The 16128-nt window shown below is 42.9% G+C and overlaps 2 protein-coding genes across 16 annotated transcripts; one reads left to right on the top strand and one right to left on the bottom strand.

Annotated features, from left to right (window-relative positions):
• Positions 1–515: 515 nt before the first annotated feature.
• blnk (B cell linker) lies at positions 516–10698 on the top strand. Of its 15 annotated transcripts, XM_088384823.1 has the most exons (25): positions 518–676; positions 968–1030; positions 4057–4178; positions 5008–5054; positions 5398–5505; positions 5908–5973; positions 6310–6342; positions 6712–6758; positions 7142–7185; positions 7279–7390; positions 7695–7786; positions 7895–7967; positions 8160–8185; positions 8267–8298; positions 8388–8415; positions 8533–8611; positions 8783–8807; positions 8898–8922; positions 9005–9035; positions 9149–9227; positions 9304–9332; positions 9441–9475; positions 9547–9630; positions 9699–9854; positions 10343–10698. In XM_088384823.1, exons 4-25 carry the CDS (start codon positions 5011–5013, stop codon positions 10511–10513), a joined length of 1419 nt encoding a protein of 472 aa, XP_088240949.1. In that variant the 5' UTR covers positions 518–676; positions 968–1030; positions 4057–4178; positions 5008–5010; the 3' UTR covers positions 10514–10698. The 15 variants fall into 15 exon arrangements, with proteins under 15 accessions (XP_088240944.1, XP_088240949.1, XP_088240942.1 ...); XM_088384818.1 differs by lacking the exon at positions 4057–4178 and having other exon boundaries at positions 516–676; XM_088384821.1 differs by lacking the exons at positions 518–676; positions 968–1030 and adding an exon at positions 1988–3464.
• znf518a (zinc finger protein 518A) lies at positions 10539–15919 on the bottom strand. Its single transcript, XM_088384814.1, has 3 exons — positions 15722–15919; positions 12369–14396; positions 10539–12291 (listed from the first exon to the last, which is right to left on the bottom strand). Exons 2-3 carry the CDS (start codon positions 14380–14382, stop codon positions 11687–11689), a joined length of 2619 nt encoding a protein of 872 aa, XP_088240940.1. The 5' UTR covers positions 14383–14396; positions 15722–15919; the 3' UTR covers positions 10539–11686.
• Between the last annotated feature and the right edge of the window lie 209 nt (positions 15920–16128).

Raw genomic sequence — 16128 nt, 5'->3', positions numbered from 1 at the left:
GGGCTCGGCTGGTGCCCCCAGGATGCCTGGGGCCCGTCGAAAAAGTCAAACATAAAATACACAATCAAATACAATTTGGTCCTCTACAGGCCCATCTGTATTGACACTACATTGTTGGAGTCATAAAAGTCGTGAAATTTGGATGCTTTTTTGAAGCCACAGATTTGGGTTCTGACGACGATAGGACACATGTGGAATTGGATATCCTCGCATCAATCAGGCAACCACAGACCAGCAGTCGGACTTACAACTCAAGTAGGAGAGAGAATCTAGGTCAACTAAAAGGTATGATATTTGATCATTCTATTATTTATGCTTCCATTTCTCACTTGGAAGGACTTGGAATACAGAAAGACTCATTGCTTCCGAGCTTCGATGCATTGCTTGAATCTCAGTCCGTCCGTGTTTTTGACCATAAATGGCTGCATTAGTTCAAGATGTGGGAGACTAATAATGAAGTGACCTCCCACTGCGCACTTCTCTGTGCTGAAGCCAAAAGCTGGAGCTGCAGGATGTGACAGGTCAGCCCATTACTGTACTTCCAGGGGCACGCACGCACGCATACACACTCGCGTCAAGTCGGAGTGTCCCTGCTGTGACTGGAATGAACTTGGCTGCATCCTGAGAGCCGTGCGAGGGGTGGGACCAGCGCCAAGTGGCCTTATTTATGGGGAAGGTGAGTGATAAGAACAACAATCGGAAGGTACATATGTGCTGATGGATACCAACAAGGCACATTGACCTACTTCCTTTTTAAATCAGGCTCTCTTTCTGACTTCAAAAAGAAGGCATCCTTTAGAGAGGTCGTTTGCTTTGTCAAACAAAATATCTACATTCAGAAGAATATTCAGCAGTTCACTATTGGACCGTCTGTGCTTTCATGTGAACTTTTTTCATTTCTGAAATCTCAAATTGTCAAAGCGTTGTACAAATTGAATCTACTATTCTGTCCGTTTCTTTCCACTAGAACAATATGCAAGACTGTGATGCAACTGTCAACAAACTGAGAATAAGTGGACAGAGACTCCTGGTGAGTACGAGGACTGCCGCTCCCATTTGGCTTCTTCTTTTTTTCTTGTTTGTTTTCAACTTGAATATAACAGATGCATTATTTGTTCACGTTTTAATCTTCTGAGGGTCGTATCTGGCTTGCGGCCGTGCATTTTGTCATTCTAATTACTAGCAAATGGACAAATCCTTGCAAGCAATAGGATTACAGAGAAAGAGGCTGTCAAAAATGATTAACAGGCAATTTGGTAGGCTGTATACATTCAGCACAGCATTTGGCACTTTTCTTTTCATAACTACATACAGTATTTCAATTTAAATGCACTGCAAATACGGCCTTTGTGCTATATGCAAAATGAAATGGATAAAACAGTTCCGTTGAATCACTTCTCCTTTTTGGATGTAATCAGTGGCCATTATTGTTCACTTCTGCTTCCACTTTCCTACAAAAAAGTAATGAGTCTACTTTGTTTCGACCGAGCACAATCATCGGCGCAGCCCCGAGTTCATTTTAGCATTTCACAGTGCCGTCCATAATATTCGAAATCCAGTGGGAAATTGAGATGGGAGGGATCCAACCTGCAAATGTTTTGAGATATGAGCCATCAGTCAGCTGTTGGAATTTTAACAACAACAAAAACACATTGCATTTGGTCAAGTACAAAAATGTATCGTGAGAAAGCTGACCAGAATGATTTTCCAAATAAATATCAGAATTCAATAGAATATCATTTCTAGCAAATACTCTATACATATAAATGCTATTGTCACGTCTCGTCCCCGGGTGCTTTATTATGTCTGTATGTTACCATGGTTTCTGTTGGCGTCGCCCCTCCCCTCTCCTCCCCTCCCCTCCCCTCCCCTCCCCTCCTGTGTTGCCTCACAGTCAATGGAATCACAGTCACCTGCCTCTCGTTACCTGTAGTGTATTTAAGTCCTGTCTGCCCCTCACTCCACTTTTTGTCGGGTTGTTGATGTCCTTTGTCTCTAGTCTCGTCTGTCGTCGTCGTTCTTGTCTTTATCTTGTCTTTATCTTGTCTTTATCTCGTCTTTTTGTTCAGTTCTTCTCATCCCTAGTTGAGCTTCTTATAGTCTGTCTTTTGAGTTCTCCAAGAAACCAAGCTGGTCCAAGCTGCATTTGGTCACCCAGCTCCATTCCTTCCATGACAGCTATAGAAAAATGGTGGCAATCATTTACCACTAACCCCTTTAGCAATTTAAAATGCGTTTTGGTTCATGATTCAACCTTTGTCTTGCTGGTTTGTGCATGCAACAAGAAAGTAGCCGTTGTTACTGTGCCACCACTTTGCTGTGCTGGAATGTCCACGCGTTCATTTTCTTAGGCGCTTGTCCTTATTAAGGTCACAGCTGTATCCCGGGCAACTTGACGAGAGACAGGTCAGTTAGCGCACGGATGGCTCACCAGCCAATCCCAGAGAACATGGACCATCCAGTCTCAATAGAACAATTGAGATCTTTCAGTATACAAATATATTTTTGGAGGAACAGCAATAGCCAAGATTCAAAGGCAGACCTCAGAATTGTGACGTAGACATGCAAAGTGTTTGTGCCTGCTGGAATATCATTCCAGTCCAAACAAAACACGGCATTAAACTTTATATCTCATCAAATATTTAATGGACTGATGCTTTTATTATCACAGACATTCTTCAGCTAGAAATGAATATCCCATCGTCTAGATTGTTTTATTACAAGTGGTTAAACTAAGCTTGTAAACAGGATTATTGTTACATTCAAATCATTAGCGAGGTGTAGTCATCATGTGATGCTGAGGCTGATAACACAGCCATCCTGTTAGTGGCTTTCCCCTGCTCTAATAACTTTAAAAGTCATTAACATGAGCCGATTGGAAATTTACCTCTGCCAGCCAGGCAGGCAGGCAGGCAGGCAGGCAAAGTGCGAGTGCTTTTGTTGTGATTGCTATTAGTTGGATTGCCAATTGCCAGTTTAAGCTGTTTTGTTAGTCAGCAGCCTCACAAATAAGTGCACGAGAGCTTTCCAATTGGATCAATTGTTAAGATCTGAGAGACCCTTCTCAAAATGACACGTTCTACATTTGGTTCGCTATTTTCACTCTGTACTGGTACTTGTTGTATCACTTCCTCATTTTGACGCATGTACAGCACGGTAGAGGCCGTAAGAGCTACAGTCATTTATGTTGTCAGTCACATGATCCAGATAAATGCATTTTCATAGGTTAATGATTAAATGCTGTTAAAACTAAGAGATTAGAGCAACTTGTTTTTAATCAACATAAGCCGTCAGCGCAGTTCCCAAATTATAACCAGCTCACAAGACCGGAGGAACTATGAATTGGTTAAAGGTTAGCCGAGATGGCCGGCCGGGGTTTCATGATATTTTCATTGTATTATATAAAAGAGAAGTCCCATTTGAAAGATCTGCTGAGGGATTCCAGGACATCATTCGAACAGCTGGTGAGTTATTAAGATTTGAAAGTGGCTCCGCACAAGGCTTCCAATGTGCAATACAAAGGGGAGAGCGACAGAGAGAGAGAGAGAGAGAGAGACAGAGAGAGAGAGAGAACTTGTGTCTCATTTGAACACGCACAGACACTCCTATAAATAATTCAACATTGGGACGGTGCCTAAGTATCCACTGGGGTGGATTATTTGATATTTTATTCTGTGTCAGAAGGCTAAATCTGATTTATACAGACACCTTTTTCCCCACTGTCAGACGCATGATGATGAAGTGTGAGGTCAAGGTTCATTTTCTCTGAAGGAGGTAAAGCTTTTCATATTAAACAATCTCACTCTCTGATTTGCAAATAATTAAATCATAAGAGTGTACTTTAAAGGGCATTGACTGCGCCCTTATTTTTGGCTGCCTTCTCTTACCTGGAGCTACGTATGTACCTCCATTCAAACAAAGGTCACGTAAGGGGCCTCCCAGGAATGATTTTGACGATTGTAGGTTTTCTTATATCACTGCTCTTATTTTGGATGAAACAACTAGGAATAAGTGGAGCACATAACTATCTTACTTTTTGATTGTGTTATTTTATAGGTCATTTTATTGTCACAGAGGGCCCATTTAAAACAAAGCCCAATGAAGAGCAAGAGAGTTGGAGCAAAGAATGACCTGGAGCAATGAATTATGAATGAAGAAGGGAATCCATAATTTAGTTGGTATTGTTGCATATTTTATGCTAATCATTTTCCTTTCATTTATGATTGCCTTGTGGTAATTTCTTTTATTTAATGTTGATGGTAGCACGCGGTACCTCGGTGTGCTGGTGCTTCTCGTGTCACAGTTGAAAAGATTCCAATCTCCCTATGCACCTTTCTGTGTGTCGTTTGCATTTCTCGAGGTGCTCCGGCCACCTTTCCAAACACGTGTGATGAGTGTAAATTTCTCACACATAGGTAGGTCGATGGTTAGGTCGATGGTTGTTTGTCTACATGGTTGACGACGGAGCGCGACCGGTTGCCTTTCGGCGAAAGTCAGCTGGATTAGCTCCGTCTCAGCCGTGACCCTGACTAGGAAAACAATAGAAAATGAATCAAAGGATGCATAGTAATGTGGTACTTTAAATGAAGCTTGGTAAGTGTCATGGGTCTGCAAACACCATGTGACGACAGCGTCATTGTTTTCCAGATGATTTGCTTTGCATGCCTTGTCCTAAAACGATTCATAAATCTTGCATAACTTGATATGAGGTTTTCAAATATAAAGGACACGTAGCACAAGTAATTCAGGGGCACCTTCTCCTACAATGCTGCTCACTGATGTCGTTATCACGCCGCAAGTGCTGCCTAATCAAATATGAAAATAAAAGGAGAATCACCTCTAAATGTTGGATTAAGGAGCAAGTTACAAGGAAAGCAGACACGTCCACAAAAATGATGAAGTGAAATACTGCCATCCACTGTTTGGAAATAGTCTGACAAGTGCAATATTGTCTTTACAGTCGAAAAATATTTGTTACTAATCAAACCATCTCTGTCATTTGAACAGAACATGCCAGATGGCATCAAGAGCAAGTTCAGCTTGCTCCATCAACCGTAAGTAACAACATCCACTCAAAACAGCCTGGATATGAGTGAATCAATGTTGATGGAATATAAAAAGTTTCCAAGCAAAATGACATCTCAGTTTGCACCATAAAATACTTCCTCATATCTCTTCCACTGGGTTGTGTGGAAGCCATTTTAAACGGATTATCCTATTGGCATTTTAACTGCAAATGCTTTTTTAACAATTTATACATTATTATAAATAAACATTTGATAAATGTGTAAACAACTTGTAAATATTTTTTCACTATTATTATTATACTATCAATTGAAGAGTGAGCGTAAAGACTACAATGTCCTTATGTTACATCTGCACATGTGTTCATTGCAGAAGGACAAAAATAAGTCAAGAAGAAAGTAGCAGTAGCAACCTCGACCACCAACACAAGATGGTCCCAGCACATGCACATGCACCTGCACCTGCTGATATCAGCAAGAGGTTTGTTGAAAACTCTGCTTACCCAAATCGACATTTGTAGCTATGGGAGTGACAAGGAGTAGAAAAGAGAAGTGATACTATTTTTTTAGCCAACTATACTGAATTTAAACCTCTTGGGGATGAAGGCGTGACTTAATTACACGACCAGGACAGTACTTATGACATAAACCAAGGAGCCTTCTAAAGACAACATGGATATTTTGAGCAAACTCGCAGATTCTGCCACAGCCAAGATTCGGTAAGCCCCATGAATTGTTCTCACCTTGTTAGCAATGTCGTGACTTTTATTGGGACATACTAAAATGACTCCACTTTTGCCTTCAAGAGAAAAGGTCAACACCTCATTCCTGTTTGTTTACAAGGCAGGTTTTCAGTGAGCAATAAAGTTGCTATGTTTTCTAGGCAGCTTCAAAAGATTGCTCAGGACATCCAGAAGAATGATGCTTGCTACCTGAATAAATTTAGAAGGTACATTTCAGCTTTTCGTATTTGTTTAGAACCATTACATACGGTCATGGTCAAGGTGAACCATCTTGATATCAGGCAAAAATAAAAAGACAATAAATGTCATTCTCTAAAAATGGATGAAATGACCTTAAACTCAGGAAAACCAAAAGAATTCATGTGATTCTTTTGTGCAACCAAGTTGATGTACACGGAAGCTAGTCCAGGCTAAATTTGAAAAACTCCTGAGAAGGGTCTGTGTCGCAGCCACATTTGCAGCGACTCACACAGGTACATGCACCTGTATGTCTTTGAAGGAGCAAGGGGGATCTCAAAACAGTTTCACGGTTATTTCCACAGGAAAGACTATGAGGCCAAAAATATCTCAAACAGGTGCCTTCTGTCTGTCTCACTTACTTTTTCTGAAATAAATTCCCCTATTTCATCTGTCAGCCCCTTCTGCTTTCTTTTCTGTAGAACTGCAACCCCTGCCTGCCTGCCTGCCTGCCTGCCTGCCTGCCTTCCTATCTGGCTGCCTGGCTGCCTGCCTGCCTGCTTACCTGCCTGCCTGCCTGCCTGCCTGCCTCAAATATTCGTTTTATCACGCTCGTCAAGTGAGTTGAGTCAGAAGGTAAACAGCGTTAGCGGTCATTGCTACAGGGAGCGACCAAAAGGATGAGGGACTGCGTGTGTCCCACACCATGACCACACATATGCATGAATGAATAACTCTCTTTATGTTGTCTTTCCATGTGGCGGCAGATTGAAAAGCAAACCGGTTCCAGAGGTACCTGTGAGAGACTACAGAGGTAAGATCTCACTGGAATGATTGGGATGAAGACCATCCACTCAGAAATAGAAAAGGCAAACCGTAACACAGCAGGGCCACGCGACTTTACATGTTATTAAAAAAAATCAATTCATCGTGCAAACCTTTCTTTTCTCATGTTGGGGTTAACGCCAATGACCAATAAGTTGGACCGATCATGTCTGTCTCAACTAATCTCAGCTAAGGCTTTCCTATGTGGAGTTTTCTCAGCATTTTCTCAGCTTTTCTGGGCTTTAGCCCAGCTACTATGGTTTCCTCAAATGAATTATCCCAACAACATGCATATAAAATGAATAGACAAATCTAAATGGACTATACTGTCATGTGTCTATTTTCCTCAAATTACAATATGGTGATTTGCAGATGAAAACATAGTGGGTCCAGAAGACCTTTCTGGATCAGAATATGTAAGTCTGAAAATAAAAAAAATATATATATATATATGGCAGCTCAACAGCTCTCTCCAACGCGGCACACTTTTCGATTCACGTTGTCCCCAGGATAATACCATTTACGACGATCTACAAGAACCTGATACCAACTATGAGCCGCCTCCCAGCCAAAAAGTCTTTACCAGAACATCTTCATCCTTCCTACAAGAGGACTATCTTAGTCAGTGTGCCAGTTGCTACCACTGATAGTGAACATCCATCCATCCATCCATCCATCCAATCCATCCATCCATCCATCCAATCCATCCATCCATCCATCCATCCAATCCATCCATCCATCCATCCATCCATCCATCCATCCATCCATCCATCCACGCAATGTTTAATTTTCTGTTACTTTTTGATGACTCTAGTACAGCAAGTTGTATCAGGTGCTTTGTGTGGGCTTAGAAAGAGTGTCAAAGCTCAGGGGGATTGAGAAGATGGCATTATGCAAATGCTGACGCTTTGCTTCTCCATTTCAGACAGCTGCCATAATAGGCCTAAGTTGGAAGGCAAAAAGGCCTTCAAACAGGGTCAAGGATCACAACAACCCACGCAGATGGACAATACTGATGTAAGATGAAGTTCAAGACATAAGCCTTCTGCTTGTTGATTCAAGCTATCTGGTTGCTACGTCCCACTGAGTGTACACAACAATTGATTTTCCTTTTGGGCTCCACAGGAAGACTACATCAGTCCAGACGACAGTAACGAGGAAGACAATTATGTGGAACCTGCAGACGACCCTGCTGCTGGTAAGCTACACTTCACAATATACTAAGTAGAAGAATAAACGTGAAACTTGACAAGAGTGGGAACAAATGCTCCCATCTGTTGAGGGCTACTTGGAAAAATAATTATTCTAAAGAGAAATTCTTTTTTAAATCTCAAATTTGGCATCCATATCTGACCATACATTGAACTCAAATTTGGCATTGTTTTTCCAGATTTTTATGAAGTTCCAGACCAAGAGGTGGGCTTTTGCATTTCATTGTGCGCATGTGTGAGACCAACTACAATTTGTCCCTTAAATGCATTCATGGGATCTTTGCAGGATAATATGGTGGGCTATGTTTCAGCAAACAGGTCAACCTTCTATTTTTACCCATCACTTGATTCAAAACACTTCAAATGGAAGGCCGACATAAGTTTCATTCTTCTGACCTTGTTTTCAGAGTCAAAATAAGGAGATTCCCTTCTGCTGTAAGTGTTCACAGATGAGCAAGCCCTCTCAAAATAGTACTGTACACATTGTGTTGCATTGGAAGCTGATGGTGTGCATCTGCGTGTGTGCATCTGCGTGTGCGTGAGATCATCCAGGCACAGCAGGCCGAAGGTGACTCGGCATATGAATTGTGGGATCACGAATACAGTGGGTATCAAAGGAAAGCTATGAATGGTATTTATTGATCTGAGTCCTATGCGTACAGTAAAGTCATTTAGCATGTTGTGCCATTTGGAGGATAAGCAGTGTCACAACAACAACAATAAGTGGAAAGCACTGTAAAGCAAGCAAGCAAGGTTCTCATCTTATTGTGCTTTTCTTTTATGATCATTGATCAATCTGCAGAGTCACCCAGAACTTTCCCAAGAGGGTAAGGCTCGTACGACTTACCTACGTACGTACCTTTACATGACATTATAATGGCGGTCTAATGATGGAGCCTTGTTATTAATGTGATCAGGTCACCAAACTCTCCCTTAAGGCTGGTACGTTCAATCAATCAATCAATCAATATGTTGCATTGCTTTGTGAGCCTTCCTGAAAGTACGTGCATTGTTCTTATTTCAGACACAAGATGGAAAGCAAAGAGACTTTGAGCGTGAGTATTAGTATTTGCAATAAGCAGACATGTCGCTTTATGGCATAAATGACAAGCCGTATAGAAAATGAATGACTGGATAAGAGTTTGGTCTTCCGTGTGGACTATTGCAGACCGAACACTACCCATGAGTCACCGTGGTCGTAAAGCACAGCTTCCAAAATCCCTTGCCCTGGACACCAAACCACCCAAGTAAGGCGCAGGCTGTGTTTTGAGTGCAAACCCCAGTTAGCAAAACGACTCTTGTATTACTTCATTCATCTTGCAGGACACCTCTTCCAAATATGACTTTCCTCAGTAAGTAGCATTCGGATTTTGTTGGAATACGCTCAAGAAAAGCAGATATTGCCTTTTTTTTAATTGGCTCTTTTTCCTGCCACTAAACGTGTCTTTTCGTACCAACAGAACCAACTGACAACGATTCACTTGACCAAGACAAGGTTATCTATCCTCGAAGAGCAGAAAGTGCAGAAGGCTAAATTGGAATTCAAACGATCGCCTATCATTTCAGGATGCCGAGGTCAAGGAGAAGCCCTGGTTTGCTGGAGACTGTGACCGCAAGACGGCAGAAAAGCTGTTGTTTCGTGCAAATCAAGTGGGACTCTTTTCAAATGGTATTCTATAATTCTCATTTGCATGACCTTGTGTTGGGTTCTGCTTCAGGACGGGGCCTTCATGGTGAGGAAAAGTTCCAGACAGGACGCCAACCAGCCCTACACATTGGTGGTGTATTATAAAGGCAGAGTGTACAACATCCCCATCCGTTTCACACACACCAGGCAGCAATACGCCCTGGGGACGGAGAAGCAGGGAGAAGAGGTACACTCTACATTTTGGAAATGATTACGGCGGATGGTGGCGGCATTTGAATAAGCCTGCCAACCACCTGTGGCCGCCGCCGCCACCACCAATCTCTTGCCAAGGCTTCACTTGGCGCTTTATATTGTAAATGGTTTCCTCCCTTTCGATTGTGGGCTGGTTAAAATAAGGCAAATAATAACAATGCTACCACATTGGCCCTAAAAGATGCCAGTACAACAGATGGCCAGTCAAGCCCTGAGAGGCGGAACTGTCCAAGAAAAGAAAAAAAAAGAGAAATCAAGAGTTCATGAGCCTTGTAATTGGCGGACGACCAGTCTAGGTTGAATAGCACCTAAGTAAGATAGTCTTCGACCCCAATCAGGACAAGCAGCATTTAAGGGAGGAAATCAAGTCTAACCTTTGGAAAAGATGTATGCAATGCAAGGGATGATCATGCACTTGTCTAGAAAAGGTCTTAGCGCTCACGAGTTGTTTTCCCCTTTCAGTATTTCCGCAGTGTCTCTCACATCATTGAGAACCACCAGAAGATCCCGCTGGTGTTGATAGACAGCAAGAGCAACAGCAAGGATACGGCCAAGCTGCGTTTCCCTGTGACACAAGCAAGCACATGTGGCCATCAGTGGCCTGCTTCAGATGCATTCTCCCCTGGTCTGTAATGTGCATGAAATGAAATGAGCCGACTCAGAGGACTTTCAACATGTTTATTGAGATGCTTTGCAATGCTCACGCATTATTCAAATTAAGACAGTGTAGCTCTGGCAGAGGCAGGACTTTTTCTTTTTTTTTTTAAGACAGCAATTTACATCTGTTTTTCTTTAAATAAACCAAAAGGAATACATAACTCTATCTCTTAAATCATACCGGGAACACACAATTGGAACTTATTCTCTAATCAACAAATAATGCTCATGTATAACAAACCCAATGAAGGCACTTGATGGAAAATATTAGAGTACCACGAGCTCCACTATGTACAAAAAGAAACCTCCTCGTCTGAAGTGAAGGTTTGCTATTTTCAGTCAGAGTGGGATGGTCCTGGAATGAAAAACACACATTCACACACACACACACGATTCCTGTGCTGTCAATACTGAGATCGCATGTCTGCTTTTGGAAATGTTTTGCCACAGGAGAACACCGATTGAGATTGTCTGCTTGCGGTGAGGTAAGAGAAATCAAAATCCTCCTTTAATAGTGCAAGTAAAAAAAAAAAAAAAAAAAGAATATAGATTATCATTTCAAGTCAAGCAAAAATAAACTACACTGAAAAACAATACAATCAGTCCATGTCAGATTTTAAAAAAAAACTAGTCTTATTCGCTGACATCATAAAACACAACTTTGGGTATAAAAATGTAGCACAATAAGGAATATCTGTGCATGAAAATATATCTGTCACAGAAAAGATGAGATTTAAACCATATTTGGAATTTACAGACCATTTACAAGAATTATTTCATGGGCCCAAATATAAGGTTTATAAATACATGTTGAATAAAACAGCTTATTGTTTTTTTGTCTTCTTCTTCTTCTAACAACAGTTTTTGGTAAATTTGACTAACTAACATCCATCCCATTTGAAAACCATAAATATGTTACATCCTACTCAGACTGTGGCAATACAGTGTTTTGTCAAATGTGTATTTAAATAAAGCATTTGTGCAGACAACCACAAAGGCTACTAAACGAAGCCCTTCATGAAGGTGCTACTCAAAGATTCCGCTAGCTAATGTTACCCTGAGCTTGTGCAATCCTATTTCATTAAGACTTGTAATTAAGGTGATTGTCACACGATTGCAGTCTTCCATTTTGTTTCTTTTCCAGTGCATTCAAACATGTTCACAGTTTGGCTTTTTCCAGTCCATCAGGTGCCTCTTTCGGTGGAGCATCCACACTTCCTGCTCGTCAAAGACTCTGCCGCAAAACCAGCAAGTGAATTTCTCCGCCGTCTTCCTCCCACCGACCACCTGGTATTTCTTCCTGCTCAGTCTGCGCAGCCGAAGCTTCAAAACAAACCTTTCCTTGACCGAGTTCTCCCCACGCCACAGCGGTCGGCTCTCGGCGTCCAGGTAACGCTTTGTCCCGTCGGTCAGGGCTGAGAGCGCGTGGAGAGTCCTTTGCGACAGGACCACCTTGTGCACGTCTCCTCTGTAACGGCTGACCACGTTCATGATCCTGGCCACCTCTGGGATGTCTGCATCCGGGTGATTGAGTACCACAACGGGCTGGTCCCTCACCGGACGCCTTATGGGCTGCGAGGGGTTCATGGCTATCAACTTCAGGGTTCTTTGCAGGTTTTTGGGAGCAGGCTGCCAGTGGCCTACAAAAGCTGGCCAGGAATCCTCCAATGGTTTGAAGTCTGAAGGCAGCACAACACAGAGGTCAGTGTGTTCCGTCGATGCTGCAGCCTTAGCTCCCCCTGAGTTGATCACATCTGTCAAATGAAATTTGACACTCATTTACAAATATACGGATGTGCACCAATGTCAAGCCAATCGTTTGCAGGCTTACCATGCGATGTGGTAGCAGGTTGGGAAAGCGGGGGCCACTTGCTGCGGCTGCCGCTTCGAGTGGCTCCATCAACAGCCGACTCCGGGAAAGCATCGGAGGAGGGCAAACGGGAGTTCTCGGGGCATACTTTGACCGCAGTCTTTGACGGGACGCTTTTGTCAACAAGTGTGGAAAAGTTGTTTGGGGATTGATTTGCATCATGGCGTTCTCTTTCAGATGGCAATAGCAAGTCTTCAAACACTGCGGGCTGGTCTATGAGTGCATTTCTGGGCTCCGATGGCTTTGCAGAGCAATGTGGAGGATGTTCAGCCTTTGCTGGTGCACGTGCTGATGGAATGGCTTCTCCGGGGTCAGGCTGATCACCGACACAGACCTGGAAGGCCGAGTCAGGATTTGCTAGCTCCTCCACCCGAAGCCCGTTTCTTTCAAGTAAAGGGTTTTGTGACACCCACTGCTTCTCCTTGACGGGATTTTTCTTTAACACAATCTTTAGGGCGAATTCGGAGGTTGCTCTCTTTGCCTTTTTGGATCTGGACTTTCTTTTCCGTCTTCTCCTCAGAGTTGGATTTTTCACTTTGTCTTTAGATGCAGCTTTCTCTTCTTGGCTCTCGTTTGTCACCTTGGGCTGAGCGGAAATATTGACTCCATCCAAAGTGAGTTGCGCATCTTCAGGCCTTATGACTTTCCCCCCGTTATTCAAGTTAGTCTCCTGGTTCTCTCCATTTTCTAGAATCCGGACACACCCAGGCGGTTCATTGCGGGTGGAACTGAACGGACGTTTACTTAGTTTCGTTTCATTCTCGAGGCGACGCAAGTCGTCGTTGAAAATGACTTGACCTCCCTTGTGGCCAATGTCAAAATGATCCTCAGCGGCAGGGCTTTCAGGGGTCACGCTTTCTTTTTCCGTCTTCAGTCTCTTAGCATTCTGAGCCAACGTTATCTTGTTTTGGACGGTGAGGACGGCCAGATCCTCGGACTTCGGCACCACGCCGTTGTTGGACTTGGGATGGACGTTGATGTCTTGAGGGACGTTCGACAGAACAGACTTGAGAGCCTTGGTCCATTTCTGGTCACCCATTCCCCCCGCCACAGATTTCATTAGAAACTGCTGGGTCGTCTCTAATGTCGTTTGGGGATCAGATAAATGACAGTATTTATCCAGGAAGTCTGGACCCGGTAGAGAAAGGCAGTCCTCTGTCAACCAGCACATGTCCCTCACTGTGCTCCTCGTTAACCTCGGCTTCATTTGACTGTTGCTTGATTTCCTTGCCATGGACCGGATTTCCTTCTTTTTCTGACAACTATGGCTTGCATTGATGTGCTTTGCAAGCACCCACTTGTGTGATGTTTCATAGGCACAGTGGGGACAAGCTAAAGTTTGATTTGCTGTTATGGAAGCAATCTCGTTTGCTCTTTGGAGGCCAAGATGATGTACGCACAAATGCTCTAAAAAGACAGTCACGTCGCCAGTGGAGAACCTCTGACACTTTTCGCATGAATAGTTGCCATTTTGGCAGTGACGCAGTGTGAGGTGCGCACTCAGTTCAGACCATGTGCGTTTCACGTCGTCGTTACAAACGCTGCAACTAGAAAACGTGTCCTTGTGGCTCAACAGATGGACTCCAAGGTAGGAGAAGTCGTGTGCCGCAAAAGGACACAAATGACAAGAAAAAACAGGTGAGCTCCCTCTGTGCTTTTCCTCAAAGTGGCGCGTCAAGTCTTTGGGAACATATTCCAGATTGTCCTTACATTGACTGCATGTAAACTTGAGTGCATCTATAGGCCTACTGTGGTTTGTCCAGCGGTCATTTTGTTGTGCCTCCTGGTGGGACTTCTTCAACGAAGGCCACTCTGTGCTTTGCTTGCGTTCCTCTGGTAGCTTTGGTCCATTTTTAGCTTCACGTTGCATAGTTGGGAGGTGAGCTTCACATTTCCTTCGGCGGAGCCGTTTGTGCCAAACTCTATGCTTCTTATTTGTGGCAGGGGGAACTTTGCAAATATCCACCAAATCCATGGTCTTTCAGGTTTCTGGGGGGGGGGGGGGAAAGAGTACAAGTCATCAACACACAAGGCATAGCCACTTTAAATTAAGACGGCACCAACAAAAAATAAATAAGGCAAGCAAATATTACACTTTGAATATACTGTATCTGTATTATTCCAAATACACACAGTATCTTGTCAAGTAAAATTTGGTCAGTCGACTCTAAATGTGTTTATATTTTTCTGAAGTTTTGCCCAATCGAAATAATGAGATGAGAACCAATCAGTTGTGATGAATGAATTGATAATTGATGGACAAATAGAAAGCATACTCAGAGATGATCTGATCTTTATAGTTACATATTTTGATGGGTTTAAGCATTGTAACTTCTTTCTTATCATGTAGAACGCAGTCAACACTTGTGGAGTTCATTCACTCAGTTCTGTTGATAAGATGTGGCAGTTGTGCTTTAATGTCAAGTAATTCATCAAAATGAAACACAGACAAGCAAAAAAATGTGTTATAATATGTGCTATATGCACTCTAAGAAAACCCAATGATACAACTTGTGTCATTTTAAATGTTCATTTTTATTTTCATTGATCATGTTGTTTAGACTCGAGTTCAAATACGTGTTGGTGGGTGACTATACATAATACTTGTCTGGAGTGGCGAGTACCCAAAATCCCATCACATATGCGCCCCTGGTCTTTGCAAAAAAGAAGCACTTCTATTGTTGCTGCAGATCCACCTGTTGCTGGCTACAGTTCAACTTGTTCTTTGGGGAATCCAAACATTTCCCTAAACGGGAACAACACGGTGTTTGGTGTCGGGCCACTCTTGCTAGACAGTAGGTCCATCTCTGCTTGATACACTCAGGAGTAGTTGCATCAAAACGACGAAGTGATTGTTTGTGTTATGAAGTTTGCAGAAGGACCAATAAATTAAGCGAAAGACTCTGCAAAGTGATTATATCACCGCAGCCATGTCGGTAAGTTGGGCGGCCATTGTACTCTAAGTTCACCACAACAAAGTGACGAGACTGTAAGCAACAGACGCTGCAGGGAATTGGGAAGTGACGATTTGAAAGCAACCGAGCGAAAGACTTGTCACTCCATTCACTTGCCAGGAAAACGTCATGCAGTTGTTTGCTAACGGCGAAAATGAAGTGGCGTTTTGGTTATTTAAGAATAACGTGACGCACCAAGCGCTTGCACAGTGCAATCGTTTGTGGAATAAAACGCGTAGCGACAAAAGTTACGATCGTTGCACATTTTAGCGTGACGTCGCGATAACAATGGCATCCAAACTTGTAGGTTGCACACGTCAAAATGAAAGCAGTTGTTGGTGCAATTGTCTCCGTTGTTACCTTTTCTTTTGTCGAGAGCTTGACAGCTCAGCGAGTGGCAGCCATGATGGTTTCATCATCCGGGGATTACAGTCGCTGAGCCCACTTAGCCTTTAGCCCTTAGCCTGCCCTGTCCTGTCCTGTCCTGTCCTGTCCTGTCCTGCGCTGCGCTGTGCTGTCTCGGACCTCCTGCTGCCTCTGTCGACAGACAGCCAGACTAGACGGACGGACCTCATGTGGAGGAGAAAAGCGAATTAACTTGCAAATTGCTCTTTTAATCCTCGAAGACCACTCACGCCTATGTCTTATTTTACACAAAACATAATCAACTTGTGACTGGGTGGCTTTTTTTTTTAATCGTTGTCGCAGATATCTTTTTTTTATTATTGTAAATTTAATGACATTTGTGTTTTATTAAAACAAAATGT

The sequence above is a fragment of the Syngnathus floridae genome, chromosome 9 (genome assembly GCF_059516105.1).
Source record: "Syngnathus floridae isolate MCC-2025c chromosome 9, RoL_Sflo_1.0, whole genome shotgun sequence".
Lineage (NCBI taxonomy): Eukaryota > Metazoa > Chordata > Actinopteri > Syngnathiformes > Syngnathidae > Syngnathus > Syngnathus floridae.
Note: the sequence above shows the minus strand (reverse complement) of the source record. Positions and strands in the feature narration are given on the sequence as shown.

Excerpts from the sequence above, each read along its gene's own strand:
- znf518a (XM_088384814.1), bottom strand. The coding sequence starts at position 14,382 with ATGGATTTGGTGGATATTTGCAAAGTTCCCCCTGCCACAAATAAGAAG. Across the intron at positions 12,292-12,368 it reads ACCTGCTACCACATCGCATG|ATGTGATCAACTCAGGGGGA; the intron begins GTAAGCCTGCAA and ends TTCATTTGACAG.
- blnk (XM_088384815.1), top strand. The coding sequence starts at position 3,363 with ATGGCCGGCCGGGGTTTCATGATATTTTCATTGTATTATATAAAAGAG. Across the intron at positions 3,465-5,007 it reads GGACATCATTCGAACAGCTG|AACATGCCAGATGGCATCAA; the intron begins GTGAGTTATTAA and ends TCATTTGAACAG. Across the intron at positions 7,968-8,159 it reads TGCAGACGACCCTGCTGCTG|ATTTTTATGAAGTTCCAGAC; the intron begins GTAAGCTACACT and ends TTGTTTTTCCAG.